Source organism: Haemaphysalis longicornis, unplaced genomic scaffold, assembly GCF_048455015.1.
Source record: "Haemaphysalis longicornis isolate Haplotype H1 unplaced genomic scaffold, Haemaphysalis longicornis Haplotype H1 scaffold_3, whole genome shotgun sequence".
NCBI classification, from domain to species: Eukaryota; Metazoa; Arthropoda; class Arachnida; order Ixodida; family Ixodidae; genus Haemaphysalis; species Haemaphysalis longicornis.
Window position 1 is genome coordinate 86,808,010 of NW_027526335.1, and position 20,221 is coordinate 86,828,230.

Here is a 20,221-nt window from a genome sequence, read left to right on the forward strand (position 1 = left end):
TTGGGAGGTTCGGTAAGGACAAAATACAAAAAGGGGTGGAAGTTTGAATTTCTGGAGTGGGGCTTTTGAAGCAGCTTGAAAGACGGAACTTCACATTTGTTAGTCATCGCCCTCGCTTCGTTATTTTTACTGAGTCGAACCATCGCAAATGTTTTTATATCAGGGTTCCCCGGAGCCGTGGTGTCTTACGACAATGGGTGCATTAGCTTTTTCTCCACGATCTTTGTTGGCTTTTGAGCTGTTCGTGACCGTTTTTTTTTTACTTTTGAAGTTCCAGTCGTAACAAATGTCGCATTGTCATTTATTTGAATCCTTGGATAAAGCAACGCCTCTCGTCACGGTCAATTCCCCCGTTTATGTAATGACCATTCGTTACCGGTAAAGAACAAGAAGAGAGAGAGAGAGAGAGAAGGCTTGTTATTGAAAAAAGCAGAGAGTTTTGCCGGCGTCTGCAATCGCCTACATGCTTCCCTGCTAGGGGTCCGGGATGTAGGGAAAACAGGCCCTAGGAAGAGGTGGGCAGAAAAAAAAGAAACACTGGCGTGGCTTGACGGGCTTGACGGACTATTTTGTAGATTGCGTCACAGAATTTACCATTTTCAAATGTGGCCAATGTCCTCCAAATAAGATAACAAACGTTTTACAGCCTGATGCACCAACTTCTTCATGCACTGCCTGCACTGCTTATTTTAACTATATTGAAATCTCAGACCAGAAAATGTCTCAACCTATCCCGCAGTAATAAATTTCTGCTCATCTTGCCCAAATCACCTTCTTTACACGCTTTTTACATAGGTAAGCGGTTTGAATAGGTCGGAATATCGTATCCGGTCCCCTTGACTGAGCTCCGTTGATATCTATGCAGTGAGAGGAAGCTCAGTTGCTGTGGCGACGAAAGGGGAGCGCGCAGGTGCAAGCGTAGTCTTGCCGGAACTATTCCCGTACGCGTTGAAGGGGTCGAAGACGATGTGCTAGACAACATGGGATTAACCCAGCACAAGTTGCGATGGATCCTCGTAAGAACTTCACTGCTGAAGTGGTACTTGAGCGCAGCCCAACTATTATCGTACAGAAAAGTCGTAGCAATCTGTAGCGATGTTCTGGCAATGTTAGCGGCGTTGTAGCAACGTTGTAGCGACCCTTGTAACAACGTCGTTGCATATGGAACAACCTGCCACTGTGTTTTTTTTTTTTTTTTTGCATTATGGGTGCTTGTAATCGTCAGCCAATTTTTGCTTTCTGCTCTTGGGACCAACAAAGACCGCACTCCATCTGCCAAGGAAAAACTGTAGCAGCGAGCCCAGCCAAGCATACTGGCAGGGCGCGCGGACGGGACCATGCATGTTACAGGCGCGAAGATAGGGTCGTGAAAATTGCAGGCATGTGGACGGGGAATATTTAGTTAGAGACGCATAAGCGTGGATGTGTGAGGCAGGGAGGTGCGGGGAAAAGAATGTCGGTTCCAAAAATGCGAACAAAGACGTGCCCGTGAAAAATTGCGCTACTTTCAAGCTAGCTGTTCCTAGCAACACTCTCTTTGAAAGGCATTTTCGCTGTAAGAGGGTGGGCAGGGCGTCCGCTTCCGGGATATAGTTCAAGTGCGATTGGTATAAGCGGCCGCCTGTTTAACCGGCGAATGTCGGAATGATGGCCCGTGTGATCATAGCCGAGGCTTCCGAGCTGTCTTCGGCGAGCTGAACAGGTGCATGTAAAGAAGGTGGTGAAACACAAATCCCGCGGAAGCTGGCCAGGAGAGAGAGAGAGAGAGAAGAGAGAGAGAGAGAGAGAGAGAGAGAGAGAGAGAGAGAGAGAGAGAGAGAGGAGAGAGAGAGAGAGCACAAAAAAGAAACAGCGCTGTCTGGGTTAGACAACGTACACCGGAATGAATTTTAGAACGTGATTTAAAGGGGCACTGACACAAAAAATTTAGCATCTTGTTTTTTTCGTTGCGATAAGTAGCTAGTGACCTACTTATAACCTGTAGAAACCTCATTTGCTTCAGCGTGCGACGGTTGTTTAATTACGAGGGATTTTAAATGCGGCCAGTCGCAGTTTCGGTTTCAGCGAGTGCCGCGAAACGATGGATTTTGTGGATTTTGTGTGAACAAAGCTGACCACGTGACCGTCGGAGGGATATCACAGAGCAGAGCCGCCGTAGCACTGTCGAATCCGCATCGACGGCAGTTTCTGCGAATGCCCCCACGTACTGATCTCAGAGGCGCTTAATTAAAAAGCGACCGTGGATGTGACGCAGGCGCTGCGAGTGCAAATGCTACCGCGGCTAAAGAACGACGCGCGACGCTCGAGGCGGTGGGTGGCAAGACGCGCGCTGGGAGCAGCCGGCCGGTCTGCCTACAGGTCCGCCTACAGATGTGTTCGGCTCAGCACTGCGGCGGATATTCGAGTGCCGCTCTCGTAAGCGGTGCAGATGACAATTTTTAATGCAACCCGCCATCGCATCATTAACTCCTTTCTCAATTAAGCCACTATGGTCGGGACTTGGGGGACAATTTCGTGCAGCGGTAACAAGCTATCACTCGAGCTACCTGCGCCGGCCTGGGCCACTTCGCGGCCGTGGCCGCCGCCTGCACAGCGACCGTGCGGCTAACTCAGTGGGCTTTTCGTGCCTCCGGCGCGTTTTTCGCATCCAATGGTAATAAACAGTAATAGAAACAGAGTGCCTGGAATCGCTGTAGAACTTCGGTCGCGGCCAGCTGCCCGATTAGTTGACGAAATCACGGCGCCTCCGCCGCCAACGATCGGGTCGTTCGTTCTCGAGAGCAGAAGCTCCGCCCTCCGGCCCTCCGATTGGAGCGGCGAGCCGGGCGAGCCCGCGTAAAACGCCGGTAGTGCGGAAGCGGCAAACACAAACTCGTGACGTGTTTGGATGTTGTTTATTTACAATTGCGCGTGGTCCTCTGCTGGCTGCTCGGTTGCGTTTCGCACACTTCAAAATTGATTTTAAATATGTTCTAGGCTGTATTCGCCGCTGATATTTTGCAGATGATGTATATGTGTTCCCACCAATCTATCTCCGACGTTATCTCGCCTTCAAAATTTTGTGTCAGTGCCCCTTTAAGATCACAAGCGAAAAAAAAAAGAGAGAAATGCCGGCTCCAAGCTCCCGCGAGTGTTCACGTTGAATGGAAGAGACCCTACTTTAAGGAAAATGCTAAGCCGCAGTAGCTTAATGTTTTTTTCTTCAGTCTTCTTGACTGCCTTTACGAAAGAAATATTTACCCATGATATCAAAATTTATGCCAAGCGAACCTGTAGTGGTATGGCTGCCTTTCAGTTAATTCTAGCTGCAGAATGTTAAAACATTTCAAATGAAGGAAGCCTAAACTTTCGAACAAAAGGGCGTCGAAAACGAGAGCAATGGTAAACAAGCAACGTGGGGGCACCATATTGGATTGGCGGCATTGTCACCGACATTCTGCGGTGCCGAGAAGGCTCCCCATCGTGGTCACAGTACACAGGCTCTGCTTCCAGCCACGTTCACATTCCACAACACATGCATACCAGATATCTATCGACGAATCTTCACATGTCTCAATCGTAGCGTACCAATAGGAGTATTTTAAATGCAGAGCATTTCTTTAACTCACGATGTCACCCGGCGTTGTCGGCGTGCCTCGGCGTCCGCAACAGCCGTTCCAGGTGCGCCCTCTCCCCCACTCCTCCTCTCCCGCATCGCTCTATCCTCCTCGCTCTCAACAACAGGTCCGCACCCCTCCCCCTACACTATATAAAAAAATAATACTTACCGGCGCCTGGTTTCGATCGCACGACCCTGCGGGCGGAACGCAAGGTACATGGGGCTCTACCCACTGCGCCACAAAGCCGACACAGAATGGAAGGCTACGAACGCGCCTTATATCCTTGACTCATTCAAACTACGTCAAGAAGCTGCTGATACAACGCATTCACTACTCGTGGGCGGAACGCGAGGTACATGGTGCTCTTCCCACTGCGCCACAAAACCGACACAGAATGAAAGGCTACGAACGCGCTTATTTCCTTGACTCATTCAAACTACGTCAAGAAGCTGCTGATACAACGCATTCACTACCACCAACTCCCCAAACACTAAACGTTAACGCAATACACCCACCCCCTATGCGACGCATTTACTCGAGTCCCCCTCGCGGGGAGATGGGCCCTTTCTTTTTTAGGAGTTGAGATGTTTAAGCTCGAACTTGGTCCGGTGGCCTTAGCAAAAAAATATCAAAAACAAAACTGCACCACCTGTAAAGGGTGCACCACCGCAGATAGGTGTTATAACTGTGAAGCCGGCTTTCGGGCAAGCTCGAGCGTAAGCACAAGAGGCGTATGCGTATGCGCACCACTTACTATACCATTTTAAAGGTGATTGTCTCTATTGGGCTACTAAAACGCAAGAAATAAACTCAGCTTGCACTCTACTGGTGCAAGACTGGAGAACGGCGGAGCTGGGGGTCGGCCGAGCTTCTTCCCCCCTTTGATCTTCCTTGGGTATGGGGGCCGACCGGAACGGCTTTGTAAAATCCGGCTAAACTTGGCGTCACCCACCAACACTTAGCCTAGTCTAGCAAGAACATCGCAAAACAACAAAAAAACTTAGCAAAGCCTAGCGAAACTTGAAAAAACTTAACAAAAGCGAAAAAAGCTAGGTCGACCACCAGCTGCACTGTGTCTCTATCCTTGCACAACTACTGCAAGCTGCACCACTAGGGCAAGCTGCGCCATTTTTTTTACTTCATTTTCCTCTGCGGAAACGTTCGCGTGCACAGGAGATCCATGGACGATGGTCTGAGCGCCAGGGAGGCGTCACTATTGCACGAGGAGCTGCACGAGGACGACGGAAGCAGCGCAGCGGAGGAAGGCGACGCCCAGCAGCAGTTCTTGCTCCGGCTTGCCCAACAGGTTGCCTCCATCACGGGTGAGCATCAGCTCTGAGTCGCGTTTCCAGCAGCAGTCCACGAAACTTCGGCCTATTGTGCCTCAGCGTGTAGACAAGAGCACAAACACCTATTCTGCAGCGCTGGTTGATAGTGACCATTAGGAAAGCCCGCAGGTAAAAAGAGCTTGTGTCGTTAGTGCTGCAGCACAGTGCTGCATTTATTAAGTATTTGTACACTCGGGACATTCATTCAACGGGAGAATAATAATAACCAGTTGTCCAATGCTGGATGCATGGTGGGTTCCTTGCATGTCCACGCCAGGCCACACGCTGGACGACGTGCTGGAGAGCGCGGGCGAGGCGCACACCTCGTCCTGCCTCGACTGGCACGGCAACGCTCTGCGCTTCCTGGGCGGCTCGCTGGCCGACTTCCTCGTCAACCTGGAGTCCCTGCACGGCGTGCTGGAGCGCGCAGGGCTTCCCCTGCACGGCGGCCGGCTGAGCGGCGTGCGCGAGGAACACGGCCGCCTCGTGCTGCAGTGCGTGTCGGCCGCGCAGCCGGCGCTGCTCCGGCTGCTCGCGGGCTCGCTGCGCCGGCTGGCCTCGCAGCTCTTCCAGCTGGCCGTGCACGTCAGCGTGTCCGGCCCCAAGGCGCAGCAGGCCACGCTGGTCTTGAAGCCGGACACCCCCGCGGCGCTCTCCACGTCGCCGTCGCCGGACCCCGGCAAGGGCGTGGCGACCGCCGCGAGCACCAACCCGGAGGACCTGGCGCTGGAGGTGGCCACCTTCTGCCGGGCCTTCCCGTTCCACTTCATGTGTGACCGGCAGCTGAAGCTCACGCAGCTGGGCATGGGCCTGGCGCGCATCTTCGGTGGCCGCGCGAGCACGGTGCCGGAGCTCTTCACCTTCGTCGAGCCCCGCGTCGAGATGCGCTTCGACCACGTGGTGGCACACATAAACCTGCCTTTCCTGCTGCAGGTGCGCGACGACGCAATCAAGCACGAACGCTACAAGGTGAGCAGGGACCGCGGTGTGGTCCCACGGAGTTACTCGACCTTCCCTGGCGTCCTGCAGGGTGTCAGCTTGTCTGGTATCATGGCGAAACGCACGTATTACATGAACTCGAAGTTATTCATTCCACTCAGAGGCAGAAGAGGGACTCCTTGGGAGAGAAAGGGGGGGGGGGTTGATAGGGCGGATACCTAAGAGCATGACCAAAATGAAAAGGATGAGGAAGAGGATGGTGCGTGCTGTAGGCTTATAGTGCTACTGTCTAGTCGGCGCTGGATACGCCACTGGTCTTATTCGGGGAACGAGTTAATTTATGTCGACATGGTTTAACGCAGCGGAAACCTCGGGCACGTCTGAGACTAAGCATAAGGGCCTAACACGGATTAGCCACTCTAGTTTATTCTAAAATAAAGGTTTTTTAAAGAGCCACGCTTAATTAACGGTGACGCGTAACCGGTGAACGCTGAGCCGGTAAACCACCGCTAACCTAACTGCACCGCGTGAGAATTTGGCCGCACATTCATCACGCGGCGCTGAGGACAGTCCCCTAAACCGTAACAACGACGGTATCCAGATTAAGCAAATGGCGCTGGACTGCAGCTGCGACACGGTCTACAGGCACCTAGGTGTCTTTTCTCCGCTAATGCGGCTTGGACAAAATTCTGTGAACACTTCACCCTAATTAACTCCTGTGCGTGGGTTTAAGTGGGCGTCCCCGTGTAGACGGTTTCTTTACGCAGCGTTGTCTTCCCTGTGTACACCCCTTGGCTCTTTCATTTTATTCCTTTCGAACGTTGGCTCGAGTTTGAACGTCCCCTACTCAGTATTCCCGAGTACCGAAATCACCGGTGCTCACTTATGCACGGATATAAAGAGGGAGAAACGTTAGGCAAGCGCTTAACAGCTTCCACTTGACTCTTATTTGGCAATACTTCATGCGTTAAGGATGGGGATACGCTTCATTATATGTCCCGAAATCATATGCTGCGAACGGGCCCACCCGTCTGCATCACGATTGTGTTTAAATACTACTCCCTAAGCGAAACGACTTGAATAGTACGCATTTGATATGAACTGGGATTCAGAGACAGCCGAAGTTTTGTTTTGTCCCGCTTTTGGCATTTCTACCTTATATTAACTTTCTGCAGTTCCTAGAGAAAAGGCTGAGTCAGAGAGAAAATATTTATGCACGGCACAGCTTAAGATGTAATCTACTTGTGCGCTGTCACACGATCCCCTGAGGATATGGACGAGACGCAGTGCAGTCTGAGATCCCCAGCACGACGCCGCATTAAAGGCCGGGAGTAAACTCGCTTACGGTTTTTATTCTCGTTCCCCGGTCCTCGTGTCGCATGCCACCGAAGGCGGAAAGCGCAAGATATGCGCTTCCTTTGTAACCACCATCCATGAGCTGGAAGTAGGCGCACGGGGGATTGGGTTTCAGTTTAAGATGCAGCCCATTCACTTTGCTATGATGGGGAGATGTGATGCCGGTGAAAAGGCCCGCTTCTCGTCAGTTTTAAGATGTGCGGAAAATGCGTTTGATCTCGAAGAAAGCACGACGTTTTTTCTTTTTCTTTTTCCAGAATGAACGCAGAAAATCGATTCAGGAATCCTGACATTATGCTAAATCAGGTATTGCGTGTCCGACTCGTGTACTCGCGTCTCGGGGCCCATGTCGGCTAGCATGCACAAAAGAAGAAGCTGTATTCCAGCCGTTGACATAACTGTCCACCAAATACATCTATATGGAAATAGTGGATCGGATTTCCATTAAAAGTCTTTTAAAAGCGAACCGTTTATGCTTGATCAATATAGATCGAAGGAACGGAATCATATTGGAGAGGAAAAGTAAAAGTATACAGCAGAAATGCGCGGGGATTGTTTGAATGCACGCTACTAAAATTAAACTTTTACAGGCTGGTTTGGGACTGGATGAAACAATTTTTAAAATGTAAATGGCGGGCCGACGTTGAGCTTGACAACTGTAAAACAGTGGGGTGGCAAAAGATCACATTAACATATGTGGCTGCGACAAAAGCAGCGAAATCGGGGCCTGCGGAGCTTAGCCACAGGAGTTCCACTCAGATGTCCAGAGTTAGGGGCTGCTCCCATTAATTTTTCTATCATCTTAATGGTGATTGGATGAATAGGTAGTTTTTGCAAGGGTACATTTTGTTTTGATAAACATAGCGAAGGGCGAATTACAGGTTTACGATGATTCTATGATATGACAGCATGAGTGGCGCAAACGTAATTTAGGCAAGACGTTCCGAATCTCCAATACTACTTTGCGACCGGCCGCTTTAATTCTAACTCCTTGCTCTGAAGCAAGGGGCTTGTTTCTCGCCATTAAAAGTAAGGTCACCATGAAGACAATAAATTATTCGGGACAAGCATTAACGGCGCGCTGCCCATAAGAATAAGAAATGGAAACAGGCTGTGATTTTCATGCCATTTGCGCATTTCTGAACGTCAGCAGAGCGTGCTGGCTTTTGCTGCATGTGTCCACAGTCCCTTGTGCTAACCATTATTTCTTGTTACTGTTGCTATTTTTACCGTAGAGGCGCGCTGCTGTAGTGATCGGTGTGCTTAAGTCAGCGGGGTGCCTTATGGACACTGTTGTACCTCTGCGCTGCAAAGAAACACAGGATTGAGTAGCGCGTACTGGAAGATTTCATAGCACATCCATTCGCCGGAAAGGGGATCGGTTACAACATTAAGACCCTAGAAAACCACCATCACTCCCTCCCTCACTCACTACTTACTCGCTGCCCTCACTCACTCACACACACGCTCCCTCACTCTCTAACACCACACACACGCTCCCTCCCTCCCTCCCTCACTCACTCACTCACTCACTCATATAATCACCCACTCACACACTCACTCACTCCCTCGCTCACTCACTCACACACTCACTGCCTTCACTCACTCACACACTCACCGCCCTCACTCACTCGCTCACGCACCTACAGCCCTCACTCACTCCCAATCATGGCCCTCACTCACTTACTCACACACACACACGCTCACATACACACTCACCCAATCACGCACTCACTCACTCATATACTAAGTGCCCTCACTCACTCACACACACACTCTCTCACTCACTCACTCACTCACTCACTCACCCACTCACTCACTCACTCACTCGCTCACTCACACACTTACTGCCTTCACTCACTCACTCACTCACACACTCACTGCCCTCACTGCCTTACTCACTCGCTCACACACTCACAGCCCTCACTCACTCACTTACACACACACACACACTCATATACCCACTCACCCCATCACGCACTCACTCACTCACATACTAACTGCCCTCCCTTACTCACTCACTCACTCACACACACACTCACTCACTCACTCATTCACACACTCACTGCCTTCACTCACTCACTCACTCACTCATTCACACACTCACTGCCTTCACTCACTCACTCACTCACACTCACTGCCCTCACTCACTTACTCGCTCCCACTCACAGCCCTCACTCACTTACTCGCTCACACTCACTGCCCTCACTCACTCCCAATCATTGCCCTCACTCACTCACTTACACACACACTCACATACCCGCTCACCCAATCACGCACTTACACACACACACACACTCACATACCCACTCACCCAGTCACTCACTCACTCACTCACTCACTCACTCACTCACTACTCACTCACTCACTCACTCACTCACACACACACACACACACTCACTCACTCACACACTCACTGCCTTCACTCACTCACACACTCACTGCCTTCACTCCCTCACTCACTCACTCACACACTCACAGCACTCACTCACTTACTCGCTCACACTCACAGCCTTCACTCACTCACTCGCTCATACTCACAGCCCTCACTCACTCCAAATCATTGCCCTCACTCACTCACTCACACACACACTCACATACCCACTCACCCAATCACGCACTCACTCACTCACATACTAACTGCTCTCATTCACTCACTCACGCGCTCACTCTCACTGCTTTCCCTCACACACTCACTCACACACTCACTGCCCTCATACACTCACTTACTCGCTCACTCACTCACTCAGTACTCCACTGGAACAGGGCATGGAGGTGAAGGGCCAGATGGTGCACTGCCCGGAGTCCCGCGCCCTGCTGTTCCTGGGCTCGCCCGTGGTGGACGGCGGGCTGTCGGCCATGCTCCGGCGTGGCCTGTACATCTCGGACGTGCCGGTGCACGACGCCACCCGCGACATCCTTCTGGTCGAGGAGCAGAGCCGCGCCCAGGACGGCCTCAAGCGGCGCATGGACAAGATACGCGGCTCCATTCAGGAGGCAAACCTGGCCGTCGAGGAGGAGAGGCAGAAGAACGTCGACCTGCTGCACCTCATCTTTCCACCCAGGGTGGCCAGGAAACTGTGGCTCGGTGAGCGGCGCCCCTCTTCTCCCTTTACGCGAGTGTTGAGCTGAAATTGCAAGGCAGCTCGGCCAGGAGGTGTTTCTGATAGAATTCGCATACAAACACTGATTACAGCACCGATGGTTAAGCTAAACCCGGCATAATGAACGTGGTTATCCAGTATATCTCGAGACATTTTAACACGTGGGCGCTAGGTGACCCTTGAGAAAGTTCGCGGGTGTCGTTCTGTCGGAGAGCCAGCCCTGCCATTCAAGGTCACATAGTGAGAGGTGGCTGCGTCATCACGAAACACCGTTGCTTGGCAACGCCGAGGGTGTACGACGTGCTAGGTACCGGGGCTGATGTGCGTGCCAATGGAGAGCGCGGTGGATGCACAGGATGGGCAGAGGATGACAGTACGGTAAATTATACCGTATTTGCACAATTCTTAGCGAAAAGAGGTGCGCGTAATCGTTGTGCAAATACGAGTCCCGGCTTGCTTGGCCTTGTCTCGTTGTTCTTGTGCATCGTATCGCCTCTACCGCCTCAAAATAACTTCAAGAAATAAACGTCCCAAGTATTTCGACCGATATCAGACGCAGCGCGCTCGTCGAGCTGTTCGATAGCGTTGGCGACATGGGTGGTGAGATTTTTCTAACCTGGGGCATGAAATCTAATTTAGAATCGGCGCGATTCCGTGAGAGGGTAGAGGAAAATGTTCCAAAAACTAGCGGGAACCTATGCTCATTTAGACTAAAGGCGCTCTAAAAAGCAATTTTCAACATTTTGCTGAATCGAACGCCAATTAATCGTGTGGGCAAGCTAGGACATAAAGTAAGTAAAGTAAGATTACTTAAAGTAAAGCCTACTTATAACAAAGTCAAAAGGCCAGAAAAATTCTGCGCTGTAAGCGTTACTCCGCTAAAAGCCTGGAGGAGGAGGAGGATAAACTTTATTTGGAGCATAGTAATGTGGTGTGGGGCCCTCAGTCCAGGACCCCATTGGAGACCCCTGCCGCTACGGCCCTTTCCACCAGCCTAAGCTGGGAATCGAGACCGGAGCTGGACAGCTCCTTCTCCCACTGCTTACGAGAAGGGTGCGCTATTCTTGGAATTTTGGGGTTTGCCGAACACTCCCATACCATATGGTACAGGGTGCCCGGGGAAGCGCAAAATTTGCACAGCGGGAAGTACTAAGTGGGATGGAGCAAGTGAAGTTTTGACGGATGAGGAAACGTATTTGTTTGGAGGAGCCGGAGGCAGTGCTCCTGCTCTTTGGTTAGAGATTCATGACCGGCGGGATATACCATTCTTTGGCACTTATAGTACCCTGTTTTGTCTTTATACGTAACCAAAGGACACGCAGTCTCTAACCTACAGCCTCGTGTCGCCTGGCGGGATAGATCTCGGGCGATGTCGTGGGCGGTCGTGTTGCCCTGGAGGGTTGAGTGGGCTGGCGTCCAAACAATCTTCACTTTTCTTTCGGGTGGCTTTTGCAGCAGGATGTCCAGAGCCGTCTTGGAAATTCGACCACGAAGGAAGTTTCGGCAAGCCTGTTGCGAGTCCGTAATAACGGTATCCGCATTTGTCTGGGAGATGGCCAGAGCAATGGCCGCTTCCTCTGCCTGGGTAGTGGTTGTGAAGGGCAAGGTGATGCTGGTGAGGTGATTCACTGTTGAAGTAACCACGGCGGTCATGGCTCCCCTTGTGGCGTAGTCGGCCTGGATAAGTTGTTTTCTATGCGCTATAGTGGAGACCACGAAACATTTCGAATAAAGCGAAATTTCGAATGAAGCGAAATTTCGAATGAAGAGATTTTCAAGCCAGAAACAAAAAACATGGCAGTCTTGTTCGCATTAGTTGTAAAGACTCGGTACGATGCCAGACTGCGTCAAGCGGCCTATATCCTCGTCACAGGCGAGTCCGTGGAGGCCCAGCAGCACGATCAGGTGACGCTGCTCTTCTCGGACATCGTGGGCTTCACGGCCATCTGCTCCACGGCCACGCCCATGATGGTCATCAACATGCTCAACGCCCTCTACACGCACTTCGACCAGTTCTGCGGGGAGCTAGACGTCTACAAGGTATACGCACGCCCGCCGAAATATGCACAATTTATTCAAGTTGTGGCTTAGCCTCATTTAAGTTCATTGTTGCAGCGTAAGGCGTCCTAAAAGTGCTTTTAGCTCTCGTTCCCGTAAGGTGTCGCCTCAGTTTCGCCCAGGGAACTTTCGCTCTGGCAATTCCGTATTCCCAAGCATTTCAGGGGAAACGAACAGCGGTTAACCAGTTCTATTTGCGTGGTCCGGCACTAAACGTCACCTGAGCCTAAAATAGTCAATTCTTGCTTTTTTGCTTGAAACCGTAATAAAGAAGTCTGCTAATCTCACCGTTCTTGTAAATCGTTTGTTTGCTTTCAATTTGCAACAATTAGCGGTACGTCGTAGCAAGCTTTTTTAGAGCACAGCTCTTAAGCATCCGCTCCTGTGGTTACCGTAATCCATCGCCATCGGCCTCGTTGTAACCGAGAGAACGAAAAGGGGAGTGAGCAGAAAAGCGGTGGAGGAGAGCATGGCGACAGTGGGAGGGCGAGGGCCGAGGGTTCCTTGCGAGGCCTCCTCCACAGCAGAGACGCACTACAAGATAGCGCCGGTGTAGCGCGCGCCGTCCTGCGTTCGCCGATGACGCGATCACTTCCTCAGACGAGAAGGTGCTGCCTGAGCAGAGGCTCAGCGCCGCCGACGCCAGAACCCATGAGATGCGCGCCGACGACGCGGCAGCTATGCGCCGTCCCCGAGAAGACTCCTCAGATCGCGCTGCGCTCAAATTTCGCATTATGGAGTATCGTAATCGTCAGTAAAACTTTTTAACACGAAAGTGTTTTATTCCGGAATACACAAACATTTGAGTGACGTCATATCCGTTACGGAAGTGACGCCAGTACAACAAGACAAGCGGCCTGTAAAGGGTGCACCCCTTCACATAGGTATTCTTGCGGGGAAGCAACCTTTAGTACTACAGAGTACGTTATATCTACGGTTGTTCCTTTTCGTGTTTTATATTTTAACGTGAAAGTGTTTTATGCCATGATACACCAAGATTTCACTGACGTCATATCCGTCACGAAAATTACGCCAGTACACCTTTGCCGAATCGACACGCCAGCAGGATGTCGTTCGCCAAGCACACCCACAAAACAGCCGCCGACCCGCAAATCATGCTCAGCTACAGATTTCGCTGCACATTTCACTTTCGTGTTTTGCCGATTCTTATGACAGAGGAATGAACCACAATTTTTTGAGGCGGGGAGCGTTGACATAGCTGATGGCGACGAGGTTACAGTGCTCTATAAAACCATTGTAAAGTATTGCAAGGCATCACTGCAGTCATTATGCGAATTCTCCTCGCATCCTAATCGCTGCTGTTCTTGGCTGGTGCACGGTAACGTAACTTCGGTGGCGCTGCATTTAAACACTTGAACATTTCGCGCCGTATCACCCAAAATTGAGGCTTTTGTCCGCAGGCACGTTTTCGGTTGATCGCTGATGTCGCAGCGTGCGCAGAGAAGATGGAAATAGAACCAAAATGGCGGTTCAGCATTTGCGATTTGGACATCCGAGGCGTGAAATTCCTCTTTCAATTTCCGCTTGTCCTTAAATCTCCAAAGCAAATGTCACCAGCGTCTTTTTTTCCCCCTCTTTCATCCTTTCTAAACGCTGCGTGATGTGGAAAAGCGAACCGTTCTGGCGAAGGCTTGCGGAAACGTACGGGCTGCGTTTTCCGCCAACTTGGAAACTAATCTGCTCGCAAGCACTCGACTCTAAGCGCTTCTCGCTCCTCGGGCAACAATAAACTGCGCCGCCCCGCCGTAATGCGAATCCGCTATAACCAGACGCGCGGCCGCCGGAGCGAGCGAAGTCTCGAAACCCCGCACGTGCCCCGCATGCCAATTACGGGCCGCGCGTACCCGTAAAGCGTGCACGAGGCGTTCACTGCCACGAGCGCTCGCTCACTCGTTGCTCCAAACTCCGGTGCTCGTTATTTCAGCTGGTGTCAACCGAAAATTCAGAAAAAAGAAAAGAATAGTTGGTTTTAAGTAAACGGAGGAGAAGTAAAATAAAAAAATAAAAACAGCGCGGCGCAACGGAAACGTAAAAAAATTAGCGAGGTGACACGAGAGACGACTTGGTTCTCGCAACTGAAACTCCTCCTTCGTTCTATCCTTCCCAAATCGGATTTGGCGTCGCATTTTTTTTTTGTTTGGCCGACTCCAAAACGCGTGGAATGGCAATACCCACCGTCAATCTCCTTCTTCCTTCATCTCTAGCTGTCTCTTTTTCCCTTACCCTGGCGTTTTAGCGTCTGTTTTCCTTCCTCACCAGGGGCAGTATTCTCATGCTTTGTCCGTTTTAAAAGTGTCCGTCTTGAGAAAGCACTGGTTGGCTAAAAGCGAACACCCGGATGTGACGCCATGCAAGCACGGCAGAGCGATGCGACGCGCCTTCTCGGAGCAGACGATTTGGAGCAGACGATTTTTCGTCACCTTGTTGGTTCGCTGGCGGAACAATAAACACAAAAAATGATAGTTTAAAGTAGTTTTAGTCGTTTAAGATGTGTTTACAAGAACAGTTGCGCAAAAGTAAACCCAAATCCCGCCTACAACTGGAAGTACTTCACAACAAAACGGACGCAGAACGGGCGTTTTCAAAACGGGCAAACACGACAATACCGCCCCAGCACCAGTCCCGCTTGAGACACGTGCTCGTATACGGATGCTCCGCGCAATATTCTTTCTCCTTTCATAGCAGTTTCGGGTCGGAGCAGATATGGGTAAACAGGGCCAAGCCGCTTTGTACGACAGCGGGCTCGATGTCCGCGCCAGCTGCGCCGTCCTTGTAGGTGGTGCACACTTGGTGGCCAGACGCGGGTCGAGCGCCCCCTTCTGCCGACGTGTTTCCATGAGTTCAGGCACTTGCGCCCTACCCGAAGGGTCACCACCACTTGCAGGCGTTTTTTTATGTTATCCGGAAGAGATTAGTTGCGCTACTAATCTGGAAAAAAAAAATTACCGCGTATCTGCTCCTTTTGTTGCAAATGTCGACGAAAGACGATAGTCGTCTGGCGCCCCTGCCATGTAAATGCCTCCTCCCTTCTTTTTTTTCCAGCTCACCTCTTGTGCGATTTTCTCCCGTCTCGCTCCTCCCAAGATAAATACGCTAGAGATATGCTCAATTCAGTTTAAATTTACCGCTTTCCACTGCTCCAGGCCGATTGCATCGACGCCGGCGCTGCCCTACGGCGGAATGCGCGCGTGAATGGAGGCACCCTACTCCATTGGTTATAAAACCACGTTGCCCTGCTCCCCGCGCGTTCAAAGCGGAACGTGGAACCTATCTACTGGAATATTTAGTTACTGTTGCCGTTTGATTTTTTTTTAAATTCCTCCAGGAGCTATAGTGGCGCGGGCGAATTAAGGAGGCGATGAAGTGACTTTTTTTCCTCGGTGAATGTAGTATTTCATTTGATCAAAAATCAAACATCCATTAATTTTTTGCTGAAGGAACACTACAAACATTACTTATGTATTGATTTTCTACCTCACATTGGCGTAATGTTTTGTTCCTATTCAACAATGTTGAGAAGTATGAACAGTGCCGCTGGACTTAGACGTTAAATGTGGCTGTGGACATATAAACCTATTGTGAGCGCCTGTTTCACTTCGTCCGGGTGGATGAACTGAGAGACGGCCGGCCGGCCGGCCGGCCAGCCGGACGGACGGACGGACGGACGGACGGACAGACAGACAGACAGACAGGCAGACAGACAGACAGGCAGACAGACAGGCAGACAGACAGACAGACAGACAGACAGACAGACAGACAGAGACAGACAGGCAGACAGACCAAAATTTTTGCGTTCAAGTAGCCTAAGACAGACTATCGTCTTTAAAACTTCGACGACATCTAACCACTTACGTGTTGTTAGTGCAGGAGCATTAATGTTCAGTTGAACGAGTTTTGGGATACGAATAATGTTTTCCTGTTTTGCTGCGTAACATCACCGGTACATGTAGTTGCGCTGGTCATGTAGTTTGGCAAAATGACAACCTGTGGATTGCAAGGGTAACATAGTGGATACCGAGAGTCGGGTATAGAAGAAGGGGCAGGCCAATAACTAGATGGAGGGACGAAATGAGGATACTCGGAGGAAAAGACCGGATTCGAACAGCGCAGGACAGGGGCCCGGTTGGAGGTGAACTGGGGAGGCCTTCGTCCTGCAGCGTACCTAAGTAGTCTGTTGTTGTTGTTGTTGTTGTTGTTGTCGATGACGACGACGACGCCGACGACAACGATGGTGATCATGGTGATGACAGAATATTTTATTAGTACCGCTCTATAAGCCACATGAGCAGTGATGGTCATAGACGTACGGGCATGATGGACAGCCGGCCTCTTCTTTGTAACAGCCCGCACTGGGAACTTGGAAACGAAACAAATTTTCGAAACTCGCAGAGTTTTTTTCTTTCCTTTAGACGCCGACACGACCGCTCCAAAGATCACTCCGGCCCGTTTCAACGGATCAATGGCTGGAGCAGCCTCCTGCTTTTCCTTCCGTTATTTCTGCCGCGGAAAAGCGAAAGTGCGCGTGACGGAATAAATAAAGCTTTGTTTGCGATTCCGCTTAGAACGGAACTTTCTCTCGTTTTTACCGAGCTCAACCTGATTATGAGAAAGGCACGCGGAGGGAAATGAGGAGCCAAAACGAGTAAGCGTATTGTAATTCGTCTTCTGCAATAAGGGCACTCGCTGTGTTTGGCCGTCGGGTGATATTTTGGAAAGACGCCAGATGCTTCCCTGGAAGCGCGTGAAAGCTTCCAGCCAAGCCTGTCGCGTGCGCGAGTGGATCGTACGCAGACTGTCATCGAGCTATGCAAATGGCAACCCGTCTGCACATGAATACCCCGGCGTCGGCGACGGTTTGATGGTTTCGCTCTTTTGCATCCGAGTTCCTTTGTACTCCCAATTTTGGGGTTAGATGCGCGGGCAAAAACTACATTCACCCAAATTTTATTCAGCTGTCGTGTCTGAAGTCGTAACTATCGGTGTGAACCTTCATTTGTGCATTTATAAGCCGCTGGTTAGGGATGAAACATAGAAAGCTAACTCAAGAGTTATAACATTGAGCCAAAGTTTTCGTATACCTGTTGGAATTAATACTGAAACTATCGATGATGTATAAATGAAGCCCAGCCACTAAACCTACGCTAACGCTATTTGCACATGGCGTAGACCCTGTATAGGGGCATTGTGGAACGGCGTTGGTTTTGAAACATTAAAAAAAATTCTCACTAATTTAGCGTGTGTACAAGGCGTAGCCATTCATCTAACATCCTGATTTGATTTTTATTTGGGTGTGTGCGGGCGAGAACTCCTTCAAGAAAATACAGTCGTGGCTTCAGTTAACGCCCGAATGGCTTGGAAGTTGCTTCTGATTTTTAATGCGTAGCATTCTTTGCCGAGTGCCCCCACTGCCAGGACCGTGTAACGCACTGCATTTCCTCAAAAATAGCAGATATCGGGGAAGTTCCATCTGTAATCGTTATAACAACGTAAATGTAGATAATTGGTAGAACGAAATTTCCGAAAACTAAAAAGAAGAAATATTTAAAAATTACGAAAAATGGTGAACCGTGTAATGCCCTCCATTTCCACAATAATGCAGATTTCGCGAAAGTTCCAGATGTAATCGTTATAATAGCGTAAATGGACGTACATGGTTGAACAAATTTTTGAAAAACTAAAAAGTATTAAAAATTTATACAAAAAAGCGCCTTCATGATGGCGTTTGAGTCAGGCTCCTCTCGCTGATGCACACGGTGCCGTCTTCGAAGTGGAGCTTACGCGGCGATATGTTAGCGCCTTTTCGTCGGTATTTTTATGTCACCCTTCCTGTTCACTGTCTTCCTACGAGCGTTCAAGCCAAGCAAAACGCCTTTAGTGTGTGTCCCGTTGTGGCTGCAGATCGAGACCGTGGGAGACGCCTACTGTGTGGCGAGCGGCCTCCGGAAGCAGGTGCACACGCATGCGCAACAGGCTGCGTGGATGGCGCTCAAGATGATGGCGGCCGCCGGACAGGTCCATTCGCACGACGGAAAGCCCATACAGGTGAGCGTCGCACTCACCCAGGCGCGCTACAGTCGAACGCGTTCATAGCAAACTCTCATCGCAAGTGCTACTGCTGATTCGCACGCTCAAGTGTATCCCCTTCAGGATTCTTCGTAATGGCGAACTCGTATTATTCGAATTCTCGTTTAATCGAAAGTGTTTGGTAGCTCCTACGACTACGGCACAAAGAGGCGCAGTGGCTTAAGACATCCTGCTTCTACGCACGCACTGGACGCAGGAAGTCGCGAGGACCAATCCCGTCTACGCTGGCTGTCTCTTGCTAATGGAGCCAAATTCGAAAGCACGCTTGTGCGTGTTTCAAGCCCATTAGCGGCACTCAGACGGTCCAAATCGATTCCTGGTCCTCTACTGCACCCTAGCCAGCGTGTTACTTGAGCACGTAAGAGCAAGAATTTCCCATTTTGTTTTTAACTTTGAACATTGTTTATGGTTGCTGGTTGTGTGCAACCTTAGCACTTCGGTTAATTAGTTACAGACCAGGTTAGTGTGTGTAGAAACATGGTCAGTTAAAATATTTCAGCTGCGCTACACGTTTCAAACAGCTCACCCATTCTCTCGGGCAAAACTAGGCGACACTAGTTATTGCCTTACGTAATTCGGCGGGTGTTCTTTTTGACGGCGTAAATGAGAATAGGGACTGTAGTACTTTATTTTTAATTGATCCCAGTGTCCAAGTGCCGTCCAACGCGTTCTAGCTCATCGCTGAAGCCATGGCTAGAGTACCGTGCTATGACATTTGAATTTTTAAGACTAGCATGGCAGGGGGTGGACATCTGCTGTTAAAGTGTAGAGATTCCATTTTAGCTTACTACAAGTTTGTATCACTGACGAGGCACGCATGCAGGCAACCATGTAAGTGCGCCTTCACTGGTTACGTCGGGCTCCGCGGGATGGCGGTACTTGTCCGTGCTAAGCACATGATTTGTATTGCACGTTCCAAACTCTACCCCACCGAACGCAAAGTAGTACCTCGAGTACAATGTGAGTGCGATTAATAATATCTCTGTTGCCACCCCCATTGAAAATCGGGTTGAAGCGGCGTGCGGGCGCAGTTGCACAAGCCGCGTCATGTCCATGGTGCAGCGGCCATGTGCGTGGCTGTTTCCAGTGTTGCCAAGCGAAGAAATTGACAGCTAAACTTTTCAATGAATACCACCTATAAGGGGCGCAGGCTAGACTTTGGCTTGTGCGTCTTTTATGTTTTATCAATAGTTTTAATTAGAATGGTCATTGCGCGGGTTAGTTTTCCGTGTTTTAAACGACTTTTTTTCTGTTCTTTAGGTGATTTTAGGTTACGTTACGTGACCCTACGTTAAGAGAAGCCAAACTATACCAGACGCGGCATTTCACTTTTTCTTTTTTTTTTTTTGCGAAATTCCGGTGGGTGTCACTTTAGTGGAGTGTTTATAGTACCGTCGGAGGGCACTGTAGAAACATATACCTAACTGATAGAGAAATGCTGTATTTTCATCTTGTAATGCAACGTAATTCACACGACCCACAACAACGATTCCCAATGCTGCGAAACAGCGAGCGTATTCGAGCGGCGCAGAATGTCTCTCTTTCTCGGGTTCTCGCAAACAAGAAAGGATGCGTAATTAGAGCGGCCAAGCACTATAGCCTGCACGCGATTTCCTAGCCTGGTTCCGGACATGCAGCTGCTTTTGTGTGGGATTCTGTTGCCCCAAAAAGACGCTCCGTAGTTGGTCGACGGGCCATCAGGCTGATTACAGCGCTCCCACGACGAGGTGGG

The 20,221-nt window shown here is 50.2% G+C and overlaps 1 protein-coding gene across 1 annotated transcript in view; it reads left to right on the top strand.

The window, feature by feature from the left end:
• The window catches only part of Gycalpha99b (guanylate cyclase 1 soluble subunit alpha 2), a 212,261-nt gene that overhangs the window by 167,416 nt on the left and 24,624 nt on the right, over positions 1-20,221 (top strand). The window contains exons 4-8 of the mRNA XM_077703650.1: positions 4,773-4,921; positions 5,205-5,896; positions 9,989-10,310; positions 12,200-12,366; positions 18,304-18,447. Of these exons, the coding sequence (XP_077559776.1) occupies positions 4,773-4,921; positions 5,205-5,896; positions 9,989-10,310; positions 12,200-12,366; positions 18,304-18,447 (1,474 nt within the window). The remainder of the gene's footprint in view (positions 1-4,772; positions 4,922-5,204; positions 5,897-9,988; positions 10,311-12,199; positions 12,367-18,303; positions 18,448-20,221) is intronic.